Source organism: Anser cygnoides, chromosome 28 (assembly GCF_040182565.1).
Source record: "Anser cygnoides isolate HZ-2024a breed goose chromosome 28, Taihu_goose_T2T_genome, whole genome shotgun sequence".
NCBI lineage: Eukaryota > Metazoa > Chordata > Aves > Anseriformes > Anatidae > Anser > Anser cygnoides.
The window spans coordinates 3507725-3532729 of record NC_089900.1 but is presented as its reverse complement, the minus strand read 5'-3'; the positions used below and the strand labels follow the sequence as shown (position 1 = coordinate 3532729).

The 25005-nt window shown below is 51.9% G+C and overlaps 3 protein-coding genes across 3 annotated transcripts; 2 read left to right on the top strand and 1 right to left on the bottom strand.

Annotated features, from left to right (window-relative positions):
- Positions 1-2745: 2745 nt before the first annotated feature.
- On the top strand, positions 2746-3660 carry LOC136787276 (olfactory receptor 14C36-like). The gene has a single exon (XM_066984429.1). The coding sequence runs from the start codon at positions 2746-2748 to the stop codon at positions 3658-3660; it is 915 nt and encodes a 304-aa protein (XP_066840530.1).
- A 5522-nt stretch (positions 3661-9182) lies between these two features.
- LOC136787174 (olfactory receptor 14C36-like) lies at positions 9183-11169 on the top strand. The gene is made up of 2 exons (XM_066984306.1): positions 9183-10113; positions 11078-11169. The coding sequence occupies exons 1-2, from the start codon at positions 9183-9185 to the stop codon at positions 11167-11169; spliced, it is 1023 nt and encodes a 340-aa protein (XP_066840407.1).
- A 3263-nt stretch (positions 11170-14432) lies between these two features.
- LOC136787173 (olfactory receptor 14C36-like) lies at positions 14433-15709 on the bottom strand. Its single transcript, XM_066984305.1, has one exon. It carries the CDS (start codon positions 15366-15368, stop codon positions 14433-14435), a length of 936 nt encoding a protein of 311 aa, XP_066840406.1. The 5' UTR covers positions 15369-15709.
- Between the last annotated feature and the right edge of the window lie 9296 nt (positions 15710-25005).

Here is a 25005-nt window from a genome sequence, read left to right as displayed (position 1 = left end):
ACTTCCCAGTAAAAGTCTGTTTACTCTCTAACCCAGAAAGGTGAGCCCTAACCCCTAAGGGACTAGAGAGAGGTCAGCTCTGCCTCAGGATCCCCTGCCCCAGCAGGAGGAATGTGACTGGGGCAGTGACTGTGAGGTCACTTCTGTCTGAAGTAGCTGACAGGTCACCCTTTGCTTCTCCCTGGGATCTGTACTTTTTGGCTGACATCTGCCAGTGGCCCTGGTAGGCCAGCAGAAGGCACCTGGTTGGCATGCTGACTGTGGGATCCCCTCTGCCTACATACCCAGGAGGACCCAGGCAGAAAGAAGGCCCACATATGAGTTGTCCTGTCCCTTCTGCTTGAGTCCATGACTGGACAGCAGGAGGCACAAGGCTTGGGTGTGTCTAGCCAAGAAGTGCAAGGCCAGCAGCAGGCCCATGGCTTGGAAGATGCTGGTGAGGTGACTTCTGTCTGGTTGGCTGACAGGCCACAAGAAGGCTGATGGGTTGGGATGCCTACTTTAGGAGTGGTTTCCACCCTGATGGAGCTTTCTTTGGTGGCAGAAAAGATCAGGAGAGAAAAAACTGCCACAAAGTGCACATTGGAAGGTTGGCACTGGCCATGAGGAGGAAGAAATGCCCAGGGGATCAACTGCTCTTGCTCTAGAGACTGAGGCAAAGAAGGCATTAAGTGCCTCAGCCTTTACCTCATCTCTTGTCACCAGGTTTCCTCCCACATCCAATAAAGGAAGATGATTCTCCTTAATCCTCCTTTATTTAAAGTGTTTATATAAACAGTTTTTGTTTTCTTTGACAGTAATAGACTGATTGACCTCCAGCTGGGCTTTGGCTCTTCTAATTTTGACTTGCACAGCCCCATAACATTTAGGACACAGCTCCAGACAAACTGACAGTATGCATGAGAATGAAGAACAGAAAAGGTGGAACCTGGCAGCATTCCATCCCCTACCCTTCTGTGACTCTATGCTGCAATTCCATTCAGCTGGTTACTCCTGTATTATCCAAACTTTCCTGCAACTCCTGATGCTGCCATCTTGTCAGAGAGAGCACAATCACGTGAAGGTTGAACTGTCTGCCTGCAGACATTAAACGCTGACAAAATGGAGCATCAGTGTGGGGGAATCTTGAGAAACTGCAGGATTCTGCCTACAGAAACATCCTGACATTTACAACGAGAAGAGCCTGGTCCTACACCAGAGGAAGAGGAACCCCACACATCAGGACAGATTGGGACCCTGCTGAGTGAGCCGTGCCCAGGAGGAGGAGGGCCTGGGCACCGTGAGGGATCTCATACAAGCTACTCAGCTAAGACCCAGTGTGACACAACATGGACAAGTGTCTACAGCCAGCTGGGAAAGAGGTCTAGGTCTGGGAGACACTAGGATACTCTGGCCTTTAGAGGAGCAAGGACATAGGCAAGGCTGAAAGTCCCAACAGGACCCAGGTCTTTGTGTCCATGGCTATGGCTGTTGTCTCTGCCACTGAGGCCTATGAGGAGACAGCTTATCGTTAAAGCACCAGGGCCTCATTTCCTCCTCACCACCAACCATGAACCAGGCAGGGGTCATACCATTCTCCTGCACTTGGCCATGCACATCTCCATCTCCTACTGCCCCAGGAAGAACGCTGAGCAAGGTGTGAAGGGAAAGGATCTCCCTTCCCAGGGGCCTGGGGACAAGGCCTAGTCCTTTTCTTTGGTGAAACACATCCAGGTTGTCTACACATCAGTGTCACCTTCACATTGCCTTTATCTCCTTGTCCTCACTGCCTCCAATGTTCTGCTCTAACGAGCTCCAAGGGAGGCTGTGTCAGTCCTGGCCCTCGAGGGACACTGCAGGAAACTTGCATCTGACTTGAACTTCTTGAGAGATTTCTTCAATTGTCTCTCAGTGCCTGAGGTTCGTGGGCTCATCACCAAAGCCCCCAGAGGGGTGATTCCAATGCCTTGGGCTGGGCCTCTGGTGCTGAGCTGGGCCGGGCTCCTGGGACAGAGAGCTCCTGGCAAGAGGGCCCTGGTGCAGAGACACAGCTCTGCCCAGGAGCAGCGCCTCTGCACAGCTCAGCAGGGCTGGGGGCTCTGACTGAAGCAGAGACACAGAGAAGAGAGAAGGAGAGGGGTTGAAGGCAGTTGGGAGTGGGAGGATGCTGAGAGCTGACTGCAGGAGAAATCTGCACAGCCCTTGACAAGGTAAGTGTCTGGCTGCAGGGCCATGCAGCTGCACGTCCTGGAAGGGTCTCCTCCTGGGTCTGGTTTTCAGAGAGAAAAGCTGAGATCCTGCTCATGCACCTGCAGACAAGGTGAGGATTCTGTCCAGCTGCACTGGGACTGGGGCTTTAAGCTGTCTCCATTTATTGGGAAACACAAGAGTGTGATCATTGTCCTAAGCAAAAGAAAATCTGCCTTGCTCCACACTGTGGTTGGAGGTGTACTTTGCAACAACACTGCAAAGTTCATGGATCTGATAAGTGGACTGAACTTGAGTTTCCCCCATGGTCCTGCTTCCCGCCTGCTTCACGGCAGGAGGGACTCCTCTGGAGCCCACAGCAATCCCTGCTCCCAGTGCCACTCTCAGACAGCATCAGCTGGGACTCGAGTGATAGAGCTGCAGAAATGTTCTCTTGCAAAGAGAGAGGCTCAGGCGTGGGTTGCTCTAAGTTTTGTGATAGGTTTTCCTCAGAGAAGTCTCTTCTAACTTTTTTCTGCCTTATCCTCTTCAACAGACATCTGTGTCCAATGTCAGAAAATGCCCAACAGCAGCTCCATCACCGAGTTCCTCCTGCTGGCATTCGCAGACACGCGGGAGCAGCAGCTCCTGCACTTCGCGCTCTTCCTGGCCATCTACCTGGCTGCCCTCCTGGGCAACGGCCTCATCCTCACCGCCGTAGCCTGCGACCACCGCCTCCACACCCCCATGTACTTCTTCCTCCTCAACCTAGCCCTCCTCGACTTGGGCTGCATCTCCACCACTCTCCCCAAAGCCATGGCCAATTCCCTCTGGGACACCAGGGCCATCTCCTATCAAGGGTGTGCTTCACAAGTCCTGTTTTTCGTCTTCTTCTTTGGTTCAGAGTATTCTCTTCTCACCATCATGTCCTACGATCGCTACGTTGCCATCTGCAAGCCCCTGCACTACGGGAGCCTCCTGGGCAGCAGAGCTTGTGCCCAGATGGCAGCAGCTGCCTGGGGCAGTGGCTTTCTCAATGCTGTCCTGCACACTGCCAATACATTTTCCCTGCCCCTCTGCCAAGGCAATGCTGTGGAGCAGTTCTTCTGTGAAATCCCCCAGATCCTCAAGCTCTCTTGCTCAGATGCCTACCTCAGAGAATTTGAGCTACTTGTTTTCAGTCTTTCTTTAGTATTTGGTTGTTTTGTTTTCATTGTGTTATCCTATGTGCAGATCTTCAGGACTGTGCTGAGGATGCCCTCTGAGCAGGGCCGGCACAAAGCCTTTTCCACGTGCCTCCCTCACCTGGCTGTGGTCTCCCTGTTTGTCAGTACAGACATGTTTGCCCACCTGAAGCCCCCCTCCATCTCTTCCCCATCCATGGACCTGGTGGTGTCAGTTCTGTACTCCGTGGTGCCCCCGGCAGTGAACCCCCTCATCTACAGCATGAGGAACCAGGAGCTCAAGGATGCCTTGAGGAAACTGATGACCTGATATCTTTCAAAAAAAAAAAAAAAAAAGCCCATTTTCTTCTGCATATGACTCATAATTCATTGCAGGAACACGGTTATCTTTTTGGTCATTTTTCATACTCTGGAGAGCGTCATCACAAGCTCAGAGCTGTGGGGTGTATGGGTAGGAGGTTCAGCAATAGTTGACCAGGCCATTGCTCATTGCTCACTTGGGAAATGCTCCCTGGGAGACAGGATTTTCCAGAAGATCAGGGCCTGCTGTATGTGCATGGGAGATGTGGAAAGAGAAACCCAGTGCTGGTGCCAGCAGGCACATCATATGCATGTGGAGAGATGAACACGATGGAGCACCAAGTCCATCAGCTATTCCTACAAGTGTCACGAAGGCCAGTTGGGCAGATAGTGTCACAAGACTAAGTAACGTCCCCTGGGAAGCCACCTGAAGGCAGCTCTGGGATGTGCTTCCTTGAACCGCGGTCCCTGTGCCCATTCCTCATGTCCTGGGGTATCTCAGACGAGGGAAGAGCACGGTGAGGTACTGCAGGGCTGAGGTGCCTCCCAGCCTCTGGCAGTGGCTGCAGGAGCCAGAGGGACACTGCAAATAGTGCATTGCACTGTGCATGGGTGTGCAAGGCAGAGAGTCATATCTCTCAACAGCCCTGTGTGTATGAGGCAAGCTCAGATGTGGACACCTCACAGAGCCCTGCCATTGCCCTGTGTGACTCCAGAAACAACCCCCAGTGTCCCTGTGAGATTTCTGTCACCCCCCTTGCACACGTTCATTGCAGATGCCCCTCTCTGCTATGTCACACTACCCTGCCTTTCTGGACCAGGCCATCAAGCATTTGGATCAGCAAGATTTCTGGGGACTTGGAAAAGGCAGGCATCAAACACATCTTCAGGAAGGGCAAGAAAAAGGATTGGCAGAATTGCAATTGTCACCTCTACCCCTGGGAACGTGGTGGGGAAAGTCCTGCCACAGCCATCTTCAGGGACATGGAGGAAACAAAGGAACTGCTGAAACAGAAGGGGAGGGGAAAGAAGGCATTGTGGTGAACCTGGACTTTAGCAAGGCCTTTGCCATGGTCTCCTGGAGTCTCCCTTTAGCCAGACTGGTGATATTTGGACTGAAGAAGGGGATGATGTTGGGGGAAGGAAGGTGGCTGGACATTAGTGGAAAAAAGTCCCTCAAGGGGTCCCTCAAAAAGGGGCTAGACTTTGACTAGACTTTTAGCCTAGACATCAGGAAGAGGTTCTTCACCAAAAGGGTGGTTGCACACTGGAACAGGCTCCCCAGTGAAGCAGTCACTGCACCAAGCCTGTCCGAATTTAAGAAGAGATTGGACTGTGCACTTAGTCACATGGTCTAAACTTTAGGGCAGACCTGTGCGGTGCCAGGAGTTGAACTTGATGATCCTTATGGGTCCCTTCCAACTTGGGATATTCTATGATTCTATGAAAGTCTTCCTGCCAGCCAGTTACCAGCAGCACGCTTTAGTCATGGGCACTTGGGCTAACACTGTCGACCCTCTTTTTTATCTTCCTTTATGATGGCATTGAACACATTTCTCAATCTTGATCTCTTAAACGGGAGTTATTCTTTAATTCAGTGACTTCTTTCCTTGGAGTTCTGCTTGAAGACAGAGGAAGCAGAGGAAGAAGAAAAAAAAAAGTTGGGAAATATATTTTGGTAAATGTTTGCATAAGGCTATTCACAGAAAAAGCGTAATTTGGTTGATTGTACTTGTTCACAGTGCCGTCAATTTTTAAAAAAAAAAAAAAAAGAGAGAGAGAATAAATCAAGAAAATTCATAGAAAAAAAGCTGGTGGTGCTGCCAAAAAAGACTCTTTCAGCTATTACTTAGAGCCCTTTTATGCACAGGTTTCCATTGTTTCCTAGATCTACTTTTATGGCTGGTTTCAATTCCCTATTCAGAGGTGGCCACTGCCTCCAGGATGCCCTGGGGTAGCCAAGGCACGCAGGTGGGACAAGTGACGCAGGACCTAGGGGAGTACTTTTGGAGCACAAGCTGGGGGGCATGAACTGAGGCTGGGCCCCGCAGGGGCTGTACAGGGCTGCTAAGCACAGAATCATAGAAGGGCTTGGGTTGGAAGGGACCTTAAAGATCCTGTGGTTCCATTAGGTTCACATGCACCCAGATCTCAAGCTTGTGCTGCACTGGTGCTGGCCTAGGCCTTTTATTTCAGGTGCAGGCCTTTTCCTGGAGCATATACTGCATTGGTCATGGCACAAAAATGCTGTTTCTACACCAGCGATCTGGAGCCTCCTTCTTGTTAGGCCACATTTCAGTGTCCTTCCTGCTGCTTAGATTTTTTTTATCGCATGGACGAACTGGATCACTGAGTATTCTGAAGCCAATTACCATGCTTTGTGTTTTTTTGTTTTGTTTTGTTTTGTTTTGTTTTTTCCTCTGAAGTACAATCATAAAATCATAGAACGGCTTGAGTTGGAATGGACCTCAAAGATCATCTAGTTCCAATCCCCCTGCCATAGGCAGGGACACCACCCACTAGATCAGGTTGCTCAGGGCCTCATCTAACATGGTCTTGAACATCCCCAAGGAAGAAACATCCACAAACTCTCTAGGCAAACTGTTCCAGTACCTTACCACCCTCTGAGTGAAGAATTTCCTCCTAACCTCTAATCTATATCTCCCTTCTTTTAGTTTAAAACCATTTCCCCTTGTCTTGGGCTGTGTGCCATCCCTGTTCTCTGCAAGGCTCATGAAGTGGAAGGTCTGACTCCAGAAGGCAGCTGTACCTGAACCAGGGGAATTTCTCTCATGTACAGTAATTATTTCTCCTCCTCCCAGCTACAGTGCTGTGGCCCCACTGTCATGAACCTCTTCAGTGATTTTGCCCCATTGCTGGAGCTCTCCTGCAGTGCCACAGTGATACTCATGGTTTTGCTTTCATAATCTGTATTTTGGATCCAATCTTCCTCTTTCAAATCATGCAGTTTTCATGTGTGTGCGTCCTGTGTTGGCAGACCCAAGGCCTTATCGACCTGCTCTTCTGTCCTCATGAGTGTCACTGTTTTCTATGGCACCATCATCACTGTGTGTGAAGTGCATAACAGCGCATAACAGAAGCTACTAATACAATCACCAAGTCAAAAAAAAAAAAAAAGAAATCAGTATCTTATTCCCTTCAAGCATTTGTTACAGCATTGTTTTTACAGTAATCATAATATTAGTCTTTCCACACAGGAACAGGACATACTCATAGGCATGCATAAAAGTTTCTTTGTAGAGAGAAGAACTTTTGGTCTTCCTCCTCAGAGATTTTAACCAAGCCCTTTCCCAAACCAACATCATTCTCCCGGTCAGCCCTCAGGTTGCTTAGAGGTGGTGTGGGAAGGATGAGAGAGGTGCTGGTGGAGCTGCAGATGTAACCATAAGACCTCTCTCAAAGACCTTGGAAAGGCCAGATAAAGGAGAGACGTTGCTCAGGATTTTGAAAAGGCAGATGTAAAAGGCATCTTCTACAAGAAGGGTAAACACAAGGATGATTAAGCCTAACGAAGGATTAAAATGCCAGCCTTAACCCTAGCCCTCTAACCAAATCTAAACTAAAAGCCTCAAAACTTGTGCTTATCCCAAATCTTGAGCAGGCAGCTTGAGCAGAACACCAATCCCTCCCTTGATGCCCTTGCCATTCCCTTAACCCTGGAGGGTGACCTCTAATCCGTAAACATTAACCTGATCATCTAACCCGCAAAGACCTCCACCATGCACACAGCACACCTCATCTTCAACCCCACTCCTACCCCGAACTTCAGCTCTTTGTCCCCTTGTGGGAGGGCAGGGACTGTGAGGTCCTGCAGCAGTCCCATGGCATTGGAAGAGGCGTGTGAGGTGATAGGTATGTGGTCAGATCAGAGGCCACAGGGAGGAGCTGGCTGGGAATGCTGTGATGAGGTCAGGTGTGCCTCAGGATCTGCTGGGCCTGCAGGAGGCCCATGGCTGTGAAGGAGGCTGGGAGGTCACTTCTGTCTCTGGAGCAGACGGACCATCAGGAGGAATGTGGCACAGATATGGACTGTAAAGGCCAGAAGCATGCACATGGCATTGAAGATGATGGTGAGGCACCTTCTCTTCTGGTCAGGTGATAGACCACCGGAAGGCTAATGGGATGGGAGCCATGCTTGAGGTATAGTTTGTGAGACCATAGAATCATAGAATGGCTCCTGTTGGATAAGACCAACAGTGCTGGCCCTCAGGGGGACGCTGCAGGAAACTTGCATCCGACTTGGACTTCTTGAGAGATTTCTTCAGTTTGCTCTCAGTGCCTGAGGTTTGTGGGCTCATCACCAAAGCCCCCAGAGGGGTGATTCCAATGCCTTGGGCTGGGCCTCTGGTGCTGAGCTGGGCCGGGCTTCTGGGACAGAGAGCGCTCGTGGCAAGAGGGCCCTGGTGCAGAGACACAGCTCTGCCCAGGAGCAGCTCCTCTGCACAGCGCAGCAGGGCTGGGGGCTCTGACCGCAGGTAACACACGGAGAGAAGAGAAGGAGAGGGGTTGAAGGCAGTTGGGAGTGGGAGGATGCTGAGAGCTGATTGCAGGAGAAATCTGCACAGCCCTTGACAAGGTAAGTGTCTGGCTGCAGGGCTATGCAGCTGCACGTCCTGGAAGGGTCTCCTCCTGGGTCTTGTTTCTGGGAGGGCAGTGGGCAATGCAGTAGGCTTTGAGAGTCCTGCTGGATTGCACTGCGAGGTGAGGAAGTCTGGCAGAAGCCCCTTGGAGTGTCATAACCTAGCTGCCCCTAGTAAACCAAGAGCAGAGTGGCCAAGCCTGCTCCAGACACTGCAGGGGTGCAGCTGGGGTGCTGGGACACCCCAGCTTGCAAATATTCATCTCTGTCCTTGGGGCGTCCTCCTGGTGTGCAGGCTGCTCTCCAGCAGGATGCAGCTCTCTCATGGCATCCTTGTGTTATCCAGGTGCCCGAAGGAGAAGACACCTCCGTGCTAAGGCCATGTCCGTGCTGCTGGATGGCTGTCTGTGGGCAGCTGGAGGGAGGCATCTGCAGCCCTGGTTAGGAGGAAAGAGCTGAGATCCTGCTCATGCACCTGCAGACAAGGTGAGGATTCTGTCCAGCTGCACTGGGACTGGGGCTTTAAGCTGTCTCCATTTATTGGGAAACACAAGAGTGTGATCATTGCCCTAAGCAAAAGAAAATCTGCCTTGCTCTACACTGTGGTTGGAGGTGTTCTTTGCAACAACACTGCAAAGTTCATGGATCTGATAAGTGGACTGAACTTGAGTTTCCCCCGTGGTCCTGCTTCCCGCCTGCTTCACGGCAGGAGGGACTCCTCTGGAGCCCACAGCAATCCCTACTCCCAGTGCCACTCTCAGACAGCATCAGCTGGGACTCAAGTGACAGAGCTGCAGAAATGTTCTCTTGCAAAGAGAGAGGCTCAGGCGTGGGTTGCTCTAAGTTTTGTGATAGGTTTTCCTCAGAGAAGTCTCTTCTAACTTTTTTCTGCCTTATCCTCTTCAACAGACATCTGTGGGCAATGTCAGAAAATGCCCAACAGCAGCTCCATCACCGAGTTCCTCTTGCTGGCATTTGCAGACACGCGGGAGCTGCAGCTCCTGCACTTCGCGCTCTTTCTGGCCATCTACCTGGCTGCCCTCCTGGGCAACGGCCTCATCCTCACCGCCGTAGCCTGCGACCACCGCCTCCACACCCCCATGTACTTCTTCCTCCTCAACCTCACCCTCCTTGACCTGGGCTGCATCTCCACCACCGTCCCCAAAGCCATGGCCAATTCCCTTCATGATACCAGGGCCATTTCCTATGCAGGATGTGTTGCCCAGGTCTTTCTGTTCGTCTTCCTGTTTTCAGCAGAGTATTCTCTTCTCACCATCATGGCCTATGACCGCTATGTTGCCATCTGCAAGCCCCTGCACTATGGGACCCTTCTGGGCAGCAGAGCTTGTGCCCAGATGGCAGCAGCTGCCTGGGGCAGTGGGGTTCTCTATGCTCTGCTGCACACGGCCAATACATTTTCCCTGCCCCTCTGCCAAGGCAATGCTGTGGACCAGTTCTTCTGTGAAATCCCCCAGATCCTCAAGCTCTCCTGTTTACAGTCCTTCCTCAGTGAAGTTTGGGTTCTTGTGGGTAATGTTTTCATCGACTTTGGGTGTTTTGTATTCATTGTGCTCTCCTATGTTCAGATCATCAGGGCCGTGCTGAGGATGCCCTCTGAGCAGGGACGGTACAAAGCCTTCTCCATGTGCCTCCCTCACCTGGCTGTGGTCTCTCTCTTTATCAGCACTGTCATGTTTACCTACTTGAAGCCCCCCTCCATCTCCTCCACATCCCTAGACCTGGTTGTGGCAATTCTGTACTCGGTGGTGCCCCCAGCAGTGAACCCCTTCATCTACAGCATGAGAAACCAGGAGCTGAAAGTTGCACTGAACAAAGTGATTTCATTGGCATTTTTCACTGGTGGTAAACTTCTCATCTGTCTCCACAAATGACTCACAGTATATTCATTGTATATTCAGTACATTCCTGTGTGTTGTATTATTATTATTATTGTTATTATTATATTATATTATTTTTGTTGTTGTTGTTAAGTACCATTGTGATGTTCCTACACACATTTGGCTTCATCTCATTTCATCTGAAACATCAACCTGCTCTCTTTCTCTGTAGCCCCTATAAAATATGTGTGCCACTGGGACTGAGCTGACTCTCCCATAGTGTCTGTTTGATATCTCGGCTTCTACAGGCAAATGAGATGTTTGCAGTCTCCACGGAGGAAATGTGGACCCAGCGGGCACAGGGAAGGTGGGTCTGGAAAAGGATTCATGTCATCCTCAGGCACAAAGGCATGGCACAAAGCTGCACCAGGGGAGGTTCAGACTGGACATTAGGAAAAATTTCCTTACCATGAGGGTGGTCAGACAGTAAAGACTATCCCCACACCCACAGGCCCTCAAGCCAGGTGTGTCAGGGCACAGATTCAGCCCAGTTTGTAACATGAACAAAAAGGAGAAACTGCCCAAGAAAGCTACCACCAGCCCCCGCCCCTCACAGTTCCCAGCACCAGCCTTCCACCACGGTTTGGGGAGGGCTGCTTGCTGAAATGTGAGCAGTTCCATCCTCCTGCTGGGCTCAGGGCCTGTACCGGGGGAACGGCCAGCCCAGCCTGGTTCCTCTCTGGGCCCAGAGCCCAGCCAGCCCCATGCTGGATTGGCCTCTATGAGAACAGATTTAAGGAAGGGGAAAAAAAACCTGCTCTGAAGCTGCAGCTGGGAGAGAGGAGTGAGAAAATGTCGTGAGAAGCAGTCCTTGGTACGGACACCAAGGTCAGTGCAGAAGGAGGGCAGGAGGTGCTCCATGCACCAGAGCAGAAGTTCCCCTGCGGCCTGTGGACAGGCCCCTGGTGGAGCAGGCTGTCCCCCTGCAGCCCATGGGTCCCACATGGAGCAGATCTCCATGCTGCAGCCCGTGGAGAAGCCCTCGGTGGAGCAGGTGGATGTGGCCTGGAGGAGGCTGTAGCCCATGGAGGACCCCTGCCGGAGCAGACTCCAGGCTGGACTGTATCCCATGGAGAGGAGCCCACGCAGGAGCTGGGGGCCTGGGAGGATCAGTTCGGGAAGGATGGTATCCATGGGAGGGACCCCATACTGGAGCAGGGGCAGAGGGTGACCATGAAGGAGCGGCAGACACAAAGTGTTATAGACTGACTGCAGCCCCCATTCCCTGTTCCGCTGCACCACTGGGGGGAGGAGGTAGAAGACGGTGGACGGGGGTGAAGGTGGTTTTAGGCCTTTAGTTTCTCACTGCTCTCGTCTGTTAGTAATGCTCAATAACTTACCTGAATCTCTCTATGAAGTCTGTTAAGACCATGACTGAAATATATCAGTCATCTGCCTCTCCCTTAAATCAACCCTGGAGTCCTTTTCCATTTTTTTTCTCCAGATTTTCCTTTAGAGGGGAACATGCTCAGCCATGTTATTGGCAACATCTTTGAAAGAAGAGACAGGATTTCAGGCAGTGCACTGGGGAGATTCCATTTTATTAAGCAGATGCTAAGAGAGAGTACTGGCATCCAGGTAGACAAAAAATGTCCAGAGAAAAAAAAATAGCAATTTCATACCTCGGGAGAAGTGGGGTGAATAAAATACTTCTTTCTACAAAAGTAATACATGGAAATGACACTGAAGATAAATATAACATCATGGTAATGAAAGTAAGTACCAAGCCTCCAAGGGAAACCAAAGGAAGTCACTTGTGGAGAAAGAGGAGAAATGTATCAATCTTAAGAAAAATCCATGTAATCACTTTCCTGATAGCACGCTTGAGCTCCCTGTTTCTCATGCTGTAGATGAAAGGGTTGAATATCGGGGGCACCACTGAATACAGAAGTGCCACCACCAGATCCAGGGACGGGGAGGAGAGGGAGGGGGGCTGCAGGTAGGCAAACATGCCAGTGCTGAGAAACAGAAAGACCACAAACAGGTGAGGGAGGCACGTGGAAAAGGCTTTGTGCCGGCCCTGCTCAGAGGGCATCCTCAGCACGGCCCTAAAGATCTGCAAATAGGAGAGTACAATGGAAGCAAAACAACCCAAAACCAGAACACTACTGAATGTGAGAAGCCCAGCTTCCCTGAGGTAGGAGTTAGTGCAGGAGAGCTTGAGGATCTGGGGGATTTCACAGAAGAACTGGTCCACAGCATTGCCTTGGCAGAGGGGCAGGGAAAATGTATTGGCAGTGTGCAGCAGAGCATAGAGAACCCCACTGCCCCAGGCAGCTGCTGCCATCTGGATTTATGGAATTTATGGAAGGCAGGTCCTGCTTGACGAACCTGTTCTCCTATGAAAAGGTGATGCACTTAGTGGATGAGGGAGAGGCTGTGGATGTTGTCTGCCTAAGGTTTAGTAAAGGTTTTGACTCTGTTTCCCAGAGTTAAATCCAATTGGCGGCCAGCCACAAGTGGTGTCCCCCACGGCTCAGCGACAGGACAAGAAGAAATGGCCTCGCGTTGCACCAGGGGAGGTTTAGGTTGGATATTGGGAAAAATGTCTTCCCTGAAAGGGTTGTGATACATTGCAACAGGCTGCCCAGCGATGTGGTGGTGGGGTCATCTCTGGAGGTATTCACAAGACATACAGATGTGGTGCTTAGGGACATGGTTTAGTGATAGACGTGGCAGTGTTAGGTTAACGGTTGAACTTGATGATCTGAGAGGTCTTTTCCAATCTACATGATTCTGTGGTTCCATGGTTCTAGGAGTCTAACATAGGTCATAATCATTGGAAGGCAGCCACTGCAGTCTGGGAACTCGAGACTATGGCCTGGACAAGACCATAGGCTGTGTGAGGGATTCCTGTGGGCTGGCACCATGCATCCTGGCACACGTTCCAGTGGATTCCTGGAGTTAACTACACTTGAAATGGCCATTGAGACCCCCAAGAAAATCGTTTTGGTCCATGTGCGATAAACTCAGGCTGAAAGACTCAAGAGCAGGTGATTTTGAGTGGCTGTGGCAGAGCCCAGCAGCTTGCCCCAGTCTGGGAATATGTCCCCTTCCATCTAGTGAATTTAAAAGGGATTAATATGAACAGACCCATCAGGTCAATCTGCATAATATGGAGAAGTAACGGTTCTTGTGCTGTAGGTGCAGCAGGTAGGAGGCCTTGGATAGGGCCTCATAAGACTCAAGCAGGTCTAATCTGGTTGATCCATGAACTAAACTAAGACAAACACTGTGAGCAGAGCGAAGGACACCGAGTGGTGCCCTAGCATGAAGGAGGATGCAGAGCACAGCTGTAAGAGGCGTCTTTCTTGTGCCACGACTGACGCAGGTTCGTCTGAAGTGAAAGCCCCAGCCCAGGACCCATGGAGTGAAGGTCCCTGGGCACAACTGCAGAAAGACTTTGCAAGACCTCTGCCACTGACAGCTTGAAACACCAAATGCATCTTGGCAGTAGTAGGTCCTTTTGGCTCAGGGGCAGATGTCCTCCCTGGCAACACCACCACGGAGGCCACCACTGCAAAGCTGCTGCGTGACACCGACTTTTGTCCCCGGGGTCCAGGCTGCTGCAGGGCTCTGGGCACTGCCACCACAGCCCCAGCCCCTCTGAAGGGCACAGCAGCTCCTGGGGGCACAGAGGGCTCAGCCCCACATATGGGACAACCATGGCACAAGCATACAAAGGTCAGTGTCCCCTGCTGTGTCCCCTGCTCTCTTCTGCAGCACATCCTCAGAGGCCCGCAGCCCCTGTGGGCCATCCCTGGGGGTCCTCAGGCAGCTCCTGCTGCCCCAGGGCCAGGGCAGCCTGCCCCGAGTTGCTGCAGCCAGAAAGGGGTTTGCTATTCCCATTACTTCCTGATCAGCTGAGAGTGGGTCTCAGACAAAGAATTTTTTGTGGCTTCATTTATTTTGTTTAAATACACAAAGAATCTGGCTCCTCATTTCTGCAAAGCCTCAGGGTCACACAAGATATCCATCAGGCTGGATGCGGCTCTGGGCAGCGTGCTTTAGTGGTTGGCAACCCTGCCCAGAGCAGAGCGGTTGAAACTACGTGATCTTGAAGGTCCTTTTCAACCCTGGCCATTCTATGATATGTTGGTACTTGAGTACAACAGGATGAAGAACAGCATTGCTTTGTGGAAAACATTATCACATGGGGAAAAAGAAAACCAAACAAATCCCTCCAGAAGTTAAGACAGGCTTGCCATGTCATTACATAAACTGTAATTCATCTGAAGAAGAAAAGAAGCACTTTATAGCTGTGGAAAGGCACAATCAGTTTCCTCAACACATCCTTACAAACATCCATGACATCACTTTCCTAATGGCATTCTTGAGCTCCTGGTTCCTCATGCTGTAGATGAGGGGGTTCACTGCTGGGGGCATCACCGAGTACAGGAAAGCCATCACAAGGTCCAGGGATGGAGAGGAAATGGAGGGGGGCTTCAGGTAGGCACACATGCCAGTGCTGAGAAACAGAAAGACCACGGCCAGGTGAGGGAGGCACGTGGAGAAGGCTTTGTGCCGTCCCTGCTCAGAGGGCATCCTCAGCACAGCCTTGAAGATCTGCACATAGGAGAAAAGAATGAAAACAAAACACCCCCAAAACAGAAAACCACTGAATGTGAGAAGCTCAATTTCCCTGAGGTAGGAGTCTGAGCAGGAGAGCTTGAGGATCTGGGGGATTTCACAGAAGAACTGGTCCACAGCATTGCCTTGGCAGAGGGGCAAGGAAAATGTATTGGCCGTGTGCAGGACAGCATTGAGAACCCCACTGCCCCAGGCAGCTGCTGCCATCTGGGCACAAGCTCTGCTGCCCAGGAGGCTCCCATAGTGCAGGGGCTTGCAGATGGCAACATAGCGGTCATAGGACATGACGGTGAGAAGAAAATACTCTGCTGATATCAAGAAGACAAACAGAAAGACCTGTGCAACACATCCTGCATAGGAAATAGCCCTGGTGTCCCAGAGGGAATTGGCCATGGCTTTGGGGAGAGTGGTGGAGATGCAGCCCAGGTCGAGGAGGGCGAGGTTGAGGAGGAAGAAGTACATGGGGGTGTGGAGGCGGTGGTCGCAGGCTACGGCTGTGAGGATGAGGCCGTTGCCCAGGAGGGCAGCCAGGTAGATGGCCAGGAAGAGCGCGAAGTGCAGGAGCTGCAGCTCCCGCGTGTCTGCCAATGGCAGGAGGAGGAACTTGGTGATGGAGCTGCTGTTGGACATCTGATCCTCCTGGGAATGGGGATCTGCTGCTCTGAATAGGGAGGCCTGTCCAAGGAGGAAAGAGAATTAAATTGTTAGGGTAGACCTCTGTGAGGAAAACCTAGCCTACATTTTTACATTTATTTTTCTTTCTTTTTTTTTTTTTTTTTTTTTTTATAAAAAGCTGCCTCTTCAATTTTGGGAGGACTGGTCCTCTGCTTGATGTCAAAGTGGTGCTTCCTGAGGGTGCTACTGGCGGCAAGAGACTCTGCAGGAGACAGTGCTGACCTATAGCAAGAAGTAAATGGAACATGGGGTGGTCTCAGATGAACTGTGTTTGACGTAACAAGGAGTTTTGGAGTACACTTTCTCAAAATTCACCCAAGTGCAGAGCAGGGCTTTGTGCAGAATGCTTTGGTTTGTTACTTTATATTTGTCCCCCTACACCTGAGGAGTGCATTTAAGGCACAAATCCTTGGCACATTTACTGCCCACCAAGTGAAACCTTGGCCTCCTGGGAGGCAAAGGGACTGTCCCTCAGGGCAGAGTGAGGACAGCTGGTGTGTCCATCCATCCTGGTCTCAGCTGCCTTGTGCAGGCACCTCTGGAGGATGGTCACACTCAGGTGTTCCCCTGAAAAGAACCTGGATGCTGCTGAGAGCAGAGGAATCCAGGTTCAAAGTGCAGATCTCCAAACCCCTCACCCATCTCATCGTACCTGAGGAGGATCTCAGCACCCTGCTTTTCACCACTGACACAGAGGGATCATAGCAGCTGCCCACATACAGCCATCCACCAGCATTTCTATGGCCTTAGGACTGAAGATTCTTCTCCATGGGGATGCTAGATAACACAGAGCTGCTAGGGAAGAGCTTTGCCCTTGTGCAAGGCAGCCTGCAGCCCATCAAAAGCCCCAGTGACATTAGGGCTGGAATTCTATGGTGTGAGAAAAAGGAGAGTAGGGGGTGGCTCCAGGGGAGGCATCTGCAGTACAGGGAAGGCAGGGAAGTGCTCAAATCTCCCCTACCACGGCGTTTCTGGGAGCAGCTCCCTATCACTCCCTGACCAAGGCTCTGCTGCCTGCAGCTGTCCCTGCCTGCAGCTGGGTCTCTGTCCCCACGCCTCCTGCCTGCAGGTCACAGCCCCCATCCCACCCGCCGGGTGCTCAGCTCTGCCCTGCAGACACCTCCTGGCAGCAGGGCTCTGCCCAGGGGCAGCTCGCTGGGGACACGTCCTAGAGACCAGGTCACACAGACCCTGCTGGTACTGCCCATGTGGTGGTGGAGCTTTCTATGGGCTGAGGGGAAGGAAAAGGACGTGGTACAGTCCTTCTAATGCTTGTTGTGAAGGCTTAGGAGAGTCTGACTTCTCTTGGAAATAACGGCATCTATTGCTATTCCCACTGAGCCAAAGAAGACAAAATGGAAAGCTCAGCAGGATCAGGAAAGCTGGGACTGTAGCTGAAATCCCCTGCCTGATCCCTTCTCTTGTAATGTCCCCTTGAATACATCAAGGTTGTGCTGTGGATCTGTGAGGAGCCTGCCCGAGGCAGCAGCCACCCTAGGTGCCTGGGTGCCTGTATATCTTTGCAGGTAGAAAAGGACCTGTGAGAAAGCTCTGACAGGTTCAGCAAAGTTGATGCTGTTGCTTTTGATAGGAAGAGCAGAGGTTGCAGGCATTCTCAGGGCTTGCTCACAAACATACTGATCATAAAAGTTACAGTTCAGGAGTCTCGGCAATATGCTCATAATTGCTCACAACTGACAAAATTGCTCAGGTCTCCTTTTCCATTTCTCCCTGTTCCCACCCCTCCCGTCCCTCCCCCCATCAAGTAGAGTAGGTAACTGAAAATACGGTAGAAAATCCCTGTTTTTACCTTTCTTCTGAAAAAAATGCTTGGGAAATGCCCTTGCAGTGCTGTGGATCTGTGAGCAGGCTGCCCCAGGCAGCAGCCTCCCGCCAGCAGCAGGACCCTGCCCTGCCGGGGGGGCTCCTGCCACCCACAGCTTCTCCCCGCAGCGCCCTGGGCAGCTCCCCGGGCAGGCTGAGTGCTGAGCCTGGCAGGCGGCAGAGGCCCTGCCCCGGCACACAGCCCCTGGGGCACAGCAGGGACCCTGCTCTGCACCACAGCCCTGGGCACCCCTGCCTGCACCCGCGGCTTCTCCTTCCTCCAGGAGCTGCGGCTGCATTGCCCTCCAGCCAGAGACTTACCGGGGTCAGGGCTGGCAAGTGTTCTCCCCCAGCGAGCTCTGTGCATCCTGCCACTTCTGCCTGCCTTTACCCACTCTGTCTCTGCAGGCAGTGCCCCCAGCCCTGCTGCGCTGGGCAGAGGAGCTGCTCCTGGGCAGAGCTGGCTCTCTGCAGCGCTGCCCGCTTGCCAGGAGCTCCCCTTGGGCCCAGGAGCCCGGCCCAGCTCAGCAGCACAGGCCCAGCCCAAGGCCTCCCTTGCTCTGCCCCCCACCAGGCTCCCTGCCCATGGCCCTGGGGCTGCAGGGGAACCTGCTGGGAAACAGCCTGAAGGGATCTCTGGGGTTCCCTCTCTCACCTGGGCATACACACTTCCTGGGGGTATGCTCATTTCTCCTTGCAGAAAACCAATTAAGTGGAACGATCACATCTCCTTTTCCCAGTATCAGTTTGGACATGAAGTCATGGTCAGGGACTGATCTCCTTCATCCCCATTTGAGGAAGGAATTCAGCAGAGTCAGTCAGGCATCTCATGCTGGTTGTTATTCCTGGGGCTGGAAGGGGTCTCAGCTCCCTCCCATGTCTGCCACAGGCCCGCAGGACTGGGATTCCTCTGGCGTAAGTTCAGGTGTCCACAACATAGGCAGCTTAATGCGAATTACTGAGCCACAACAGCTCCTTAGTGGAGATGGAGGACAGGCAGGAGCTGTTCAGATGCGAACATCTGGTGAAATTTGAGGTTGATTCCCTGGGAGTGTGGTGGAGGCATTCCTTTGGGTAACTGAAATGGCAGCAGATGGGCTTCCCTCCCTCCCCTGGCACACACACTTCTTCACACCAGGGTCTTTTCTCCTAGCAGAAAGTGAATTAGCTGTAATAATAACTTCTTCATGTCGCAGTATCAGTTAGGACATGAAGTCATGGTCAGGGACTGATCTCCTTCATCCCCCCTTAAGGCAGAGATCCAGCAGAGTCAGTTAAAGCATCTCATTCAGGATTTTAGTCCTGTGGATAGAAGGGTGCTCATCTCACTCCCATGCCTGCACCAGACCCACAGGAGCTGGGATTCCTCTGCCCTCCCTTTAATGTACACCACATGGGCACCTGAAGGTGAGCTCCTTGTCTCAGCTCCAGCATCATTAATGGAGATGGAGGAAATCAGGGGGCTGCAAACACCTGGTGACATGTCAGGGGGCAGAGGGATGTGCAGGTATCTACCCTGCTCTACCCTGAGGGACAGGGCAATAATATTGCCCTGGAGGAATCCCACTGAGGCTGGTGGGGAATACTTTTGGCCAGCTGAAGTGACAGCAAATGCACACATTTAGGACAACTAAACCTGTCCCTCCTCAGTAGGCTCAGGGCAGCCTGTAGAGGTATCCACCTGACCCAATGGAGAACTGTGCCACAGGGAGACCTGAGTCACTCTCTCCCTCTTCTCCATCTGGTTTTCCCTCCATCTCCAGTGACTGTAACGGCACTTGTCTCACGGACATCCCTACATTGCCTAACCTCGTTCAGGGCAGCTGCTCCATGTACTAGCCAATTCCAGGCCTGCAGTGCTACCTGAGATGCTAGTGCTGCCCAGCACCACTGGAGCATGCAGCTGACACGGGCAGCACAGGACCCACAGGACAGCTCTGGCCATTCATAGCTGGTACTTAACGGGAATCCCTGATGGCATCTCCGACAGACCTGATGCTTATGAGCAAGTGGCCGCTTCCCAGGGCTGCAGCAAGCCAAGGTCTGTCCCTCCTCTATCCAGCAGAGGCAGGCAGTGCATGGATATGAGGCACATCACACCGGGGTTTCCACTTGTGTTTGCAAACACTGCTGCTGCTTCTCACCCCCATCCTTCACTCAGTCAAGACACAGCCCAGTGATTTTTTCTGTGTCCCTGGATCACAGGATGCCCATAGCCAAGGACTTTGGCAGCAGCCCCTTCTCCTGCCTGGAGATCAGCCCCAGCTCCAGCACTGGCCCTCAGGGCTGCACCAACACCACAAAAGGCCCTCTGCTGTCAGGGCGCCACAGCCCAGGCCTGTTTCCTTCTGGCCTCAGGAACACCAGGGCGTGCTCTGCTTCGGGCCCCTCATTTCATCCTCCCATGGCCATCTGCCATCCACGGCAGCATGTCTCTGCTGTGAAGCATGCCCATGCTTGGGCACAAGATCTGGGACAAGGCTGAGTTTGGCCCTTGTGCCACAGCTGAGGTGCTGCAGCCCAGATGTGCCCCAATGCCCTCAGCGTGGGGCACAGGCAGGAGGAGCTGGATCCCCGCCTGCTGTCACAGGGCTGGGACATGGATGGAAGAGCTGCTGAGGTGTGGGGGGACAGGTCCCTCAGCTTGGGGGGCTGTGCTGGATGGGTGCAGATTCTTCAGACGAGACAGGTGGGGATGATCAACAGTGATTACGTTTGCCATTCCCTCTTGTACCACCTCTGCCTCCTGCATGGCAGACTGGGAGATGTTGCTGAGGCCTTCTCAGAGCACAGAGCCTTGTGGGATGTCCAGGGAGGAAGGCCCTGGCATGCACTGCAATTCCATCTGTATAACACATCCTACTTCTCCAAGTGAGGGACTTGCAGTGAAAAGGAGTTCGGGCGTGGTGAGGGGCTGCTGCATCCCAGGTGCCTTCACTCCCATCTTTTGAAAAAAGCCCAGGCCCAGGACAAGCCTCAAACCCCACCTTCCTGGAAGGGCTTCCAAGATCAGAGGTGTGTTGGGGCAGGAACACAGCGGTGACTTCTCCAGCGCTCCACTTCCTATATCCAATGGCCTTTGTCACCATTTGGAGATGTTCCTGGTGGATTTGTCAGGATCCTGTGGAAAAGAACTGGGCAGAAGGGAGGCGACAGTTTCTCAGGACAAGAAGGGAAATCTCTCGTCTCTCTCCCGACCTGCGCCATCTCCTTGCTGGTGACCTCACAGGCCTTCAAATGACACGTTGTCCTGGTTCCAGTTAGGACAGAGTTAATTTTCCCTCATAGTAGCTGGTAGGGTGCTATGTTTTGGATTAGGATGAGAAGAGCGCTGATAACATGCTGATGTTTTAATTGTTGCAGAGCAGTGTTTACACCAGGCCAAGGACTTTTCCGCTTCTCGCTCTGTCCTGCCAGCGAGCAGGCTGGGGGTGCAGCAGGAGCTGGGAGGGGACAGACCCAGGACAGCTGACCCAAACTGGCCAAAGGGGTATTCCATACCATCTGACGTCATGCTAAACAATATATAGGGGTGGCTGGCCGGGGTGGGGGGGCCGGCTGCTCGGGGATAGGCTGGGCATCGGTCAGCGGGTGGTGAGCAATTGCGTTGTGCATCACTTGTTTTCTTACACATTATTATTATTAATACTATTATCATTATCACTATTATTATTATTATTGTTATTATTATTTTCCTGTCTTAATAAACTGTCTTTATCTCAACTCACCGGCTTCACTTTCCCGTTTCTCTCCCCCATCCCAGAGAGGGAGGGGGGAGGGTGAGCGAACGGCTGTGTGGTGTTTAGCTGCCAGCCGGGTTAAACCACAACACACATGCTGATGTCACAGGGGGATGGATGCACTGCATCACCAGGATATCTTCACTGGAGCAGCGGCAGTGCCGGCACTTCCCTGCAAGGCCTGGTCCCTGCTGGGCACTGCTTGGGTGCTCCCCACCGCTGTCCTTCTGTGGCCAGGAGTGGGGGCAGCAGGCAGCAAGGTTGCACTGGGCGACCCTCGCTGACGGGTGGAGGAGCAAGGGCACCTTGCAGAGGAGCTGTGGTTGAGGAGCCAGGGCGGGCATCCCTTGTCGTGAGCTGAGGGCCAGCAGCAAGCGAGATGGAGGGTTGCTGGAGTGCGACCATCACCTCCGACCTGACTTCCATGTTCCCAGTGCTCCTGCAGCTCTCCTCCAAAGGTGAGGGTGTCAGGAGCCCCTTCCCAAGGGGTGTCCCAGGGGCTGTCAGCTGTCCAGAGCTTCATGTCCAGGGCTTTGGGAGGAGGCTGGATAGGGCTGATGGCTGCTGCAAGAGTCCTGCCTGAGGGTCCTTTTGGGTCCGGGGACAATGTGGCAGTCAGGATTCCTGGGTCCTGAGGCTGGGGCTGCCCTGAGACCCAGGGCTCCTCTGGGCATGGCTCAGACTTCTCCTGATGGGGACAATCCAGGGCCAGGTTCCCCTGGGAGCTGATGCCTCTTTGGAATCTGTCTCTGGGAGGAAAGACCTCTGGTGTCCCAGAGACTTCTGTGGCCTGCAGCTCCCCCAGGCCTCTCAGGGATGTGCCAGAAATGCCTGTGTTGGAAATCAAGCCTTCCTCTTCCCTTCAGGGAAACCTCTGTTCCTTCTCTTCTGTGCAGGCAGGCTGGCAGAGCATGTCTTGGGTGTTGAGATGCCATCCCTGGGTGGCCACAGTCCTGGTGCTGAACCCTTTCCATGTCCATTACTGTGGTGGTGTTATCCAGCTACGCAGGTGAACTCCACGGCAACTGTGCTTTCACTTCCAACCTACAAGGAAAAGGGGGAGAAAATATGATGACAAGAGCTCAGGGGTTGGGGTAGAGCACGAGGTCAGCCACCAAATACCGTCATGGGCATCAATTATCATCATGGGCAAGACAGACTTAGCATAGGCAGATTAATAGAATTTATTGCCTATTACCAGTGGACTACAACCATCAGGAACCACAAGCAAACTAAAAACACCATTTCCCCCATCCAGCCTCTTGTAACTCCTTCCCCTGAGTGGTGCAGGGGAATGGGGATTGCAGTCAGTCCATGACACTTGTCTCCACCGCTCCTTGACAATCCATCTCTGCCCTCTCTGGGTCTCTCCTGCAGGATGCCCTCCTTCCTGAATGGGTCCTGCGTGGGGCCCAAAGGGTTGAGATAATAACAGATATGACCAGATCATGTTAAAATAAAATGGTTACAAGCATTATATCTGCTTCATAGCTGCTGACCACAAGGTGTATTTTTTTATTTATTTTTTAATCTCGGTGCAGTAGTTGTGTTTCGCCTCAGAATTCTGTTAGATAGCACATTACGTACTCGGTGTATTCCCTGTTGTGCTGGGGGCTTTCTGGGGGCTGGTTTATGGTTATTAGTTTACTCTACTGGGTAACGCTACCTTATGTTATGATGAAATTGCTGGTCATGAGACTAACCTGGTAGTTGTACTCAGCATTGCTGTCACCTCCATACTTGAGGAACCTTCTCTCGGAAACTGTTCATAATTAACAGTCTTTACCTGTTCTCCTTGGGGAGACATCTATGGGAGGGATGAGGGGGGACACTTCTTCTCCCCAATTCTTCCCTTTCCCTTTCTCCTTCACCTCCCCCTTTCTCCTCCAGGCTAGGTACAATAGTTCTTCAAAACTTTCAATATCCTTGGGATGTTCAAACCAACTTCTTCTTATTCTTATTTCTCCTGAATGTGTTTCAGGTTTTGTTTAAGGTTAGGGTAACCTATTTCTAGAATGCCACACAGTGATGTGCCTTGAGGCAGGATAATTATGAGTGGCAGGGAGTGTGGGAGGATATGGGCGGGCACCTGGAACTGTGGGCACCTGCAATGCCTTGGAACGTCACCCCTGAACAAGTGCAGAAACCTAAAAAAATGTCAGAATGCTTGAAAAAGGAGTGTCATCACCCTGGCAATTCCAAAGAGACAGAAATCACTGCAATGTGCTGGGGCTTGGCCTTTGCTTACTGAGTTGCAATCTACACAACTCCAATCCCTGTGACTGGGCCACAAAACCAACCTGTGCCTGTATCAGTCATACGTATACGTGAGAAAAAAACACCTTGTTTAGCAAGGAAAGAAGCTCCTACTCATAGAGGGAAGGAGGAAGAAGAAGATGAGGCAGGCTACTCCCAAGTAGGGCAATCAGAGGAACAGGTGGATGAAGAGTGAGATATCATAAAATCATCAGTAAGCACCTGATCACTGTTCCTTGGGGAGCTGTGAGATGTGCGAAAAGATTTCAGCCATCATCTAGGCCAGCACATTGTCACCTGGCTGTTCCGATACTGGGATACCAAGGCCAGTAGCCTGGAATTAGAGGGCAGGGAAGCCAAGCAGCTGGGATCCCTCCCCAGGGAAGGGGGCATTGACAAAGCAGTTGGAAAGGGGGCACAAAGCCTCACTCTCTTGAGGCAACTCCTGTCAGGTGTAAAGGAAAGGTATCCCTTCAAGGAAGATGTTGCATGTCACCCAGGCAAATGGACCACCAGGGAGAGAGGCAGCCTGTATCTGATGGAATTGGCCATGCTGGAGGTGATTTATGGTGATTTATGCACATTAAACAGTTTTCTGCCTTGCCTGGTCCCTCACAGGATCCTTCAGTTGTGGGGTTGCTCAGGGTCGAAGTGCCATTAGCTACCCAAATGGTGCACCAGTGGCAATATGGCACTATCCGAGACTCCCTGATTACCATATATATGCTGCTTCATTACTGGAGAGCCAAGGACTGATCAGCAAAACTCGCTCACCCTTTAATAATCCCATAGGGTCAGTGCAAATGTCTAATGGAGAGCTGCAACTAACAGTGGAGTACTGTGTCTAGAATGAAGTCACACCAGATTCAATAGGTCATCTATAGTCTTCTCTCCTTACAGTCTTAGCTCTAAGAGCAGTTAAATGATCCCTTACAGTATCTGAATGCTGCTGTCCGATCCCTTCCTGGGATCATAAGGAACCAGTACCTCCAGGCCAGAACACTCTCCCTGTACCCGTGGATGCACGCCCTAAGGTCCCATGAACTGTTAAGGGTGTAGTTTGCAAAGTAACCACTGATTTTGTCCCCACCTGTTGTACCCCTGCAGAGTCCTGCCTCAAGGCACAAAGGGCAGGGAGACCTTGCTGGTGAGAGCTGAGGCCCTGTGGAGATGTCTGAGACACAACAGCCATTACAGCCATGGGGCATGTAGAAGACGAAGAAAATGGTTTAGCTCTCCCTGTGACACGACTCCTTTTGCTCTGCTGACAGCCTCTGCAGGCTGCCCTGCACATAAGGAGTAGGGACAGGTTCAGTTGTCCTACATGTGGCATCTGCTGCCATTTCAGTTACCCAAAGGAATGCCTCCACCACACTCCCAGGGGATCAACCTCAAATTTCACCAGATGTTTGCATCTGAACAGCTCCTGCCTGTCCTCCATCTCCACTAAGGAGCTATTGTGGCTCAGTAATTCGCATTAAGGTGCGTATGTTGTGGACACCTGAACTGAGGCCAGAGGAATCCAGGGTCCTGTGAATCTGTGGCAGACATGGGAGGGAGCTGAGACCCCTTCCAACCCCAGGAATAACAAGCAGCATGAGATGCCTCGACTGATTCTGCTGACTTCCTTCCTTAAGGGGGGATGAAGAAGATCAGTCCCTGACCATGACTTCATGTCCTAACTGATACTGGGACATGAAGAAGTTATTGTTACAGCTAATTCACTTTCTCCTAGGAGAAATGAACATGCTAGCAAGAAGTGTGTGTGCCCA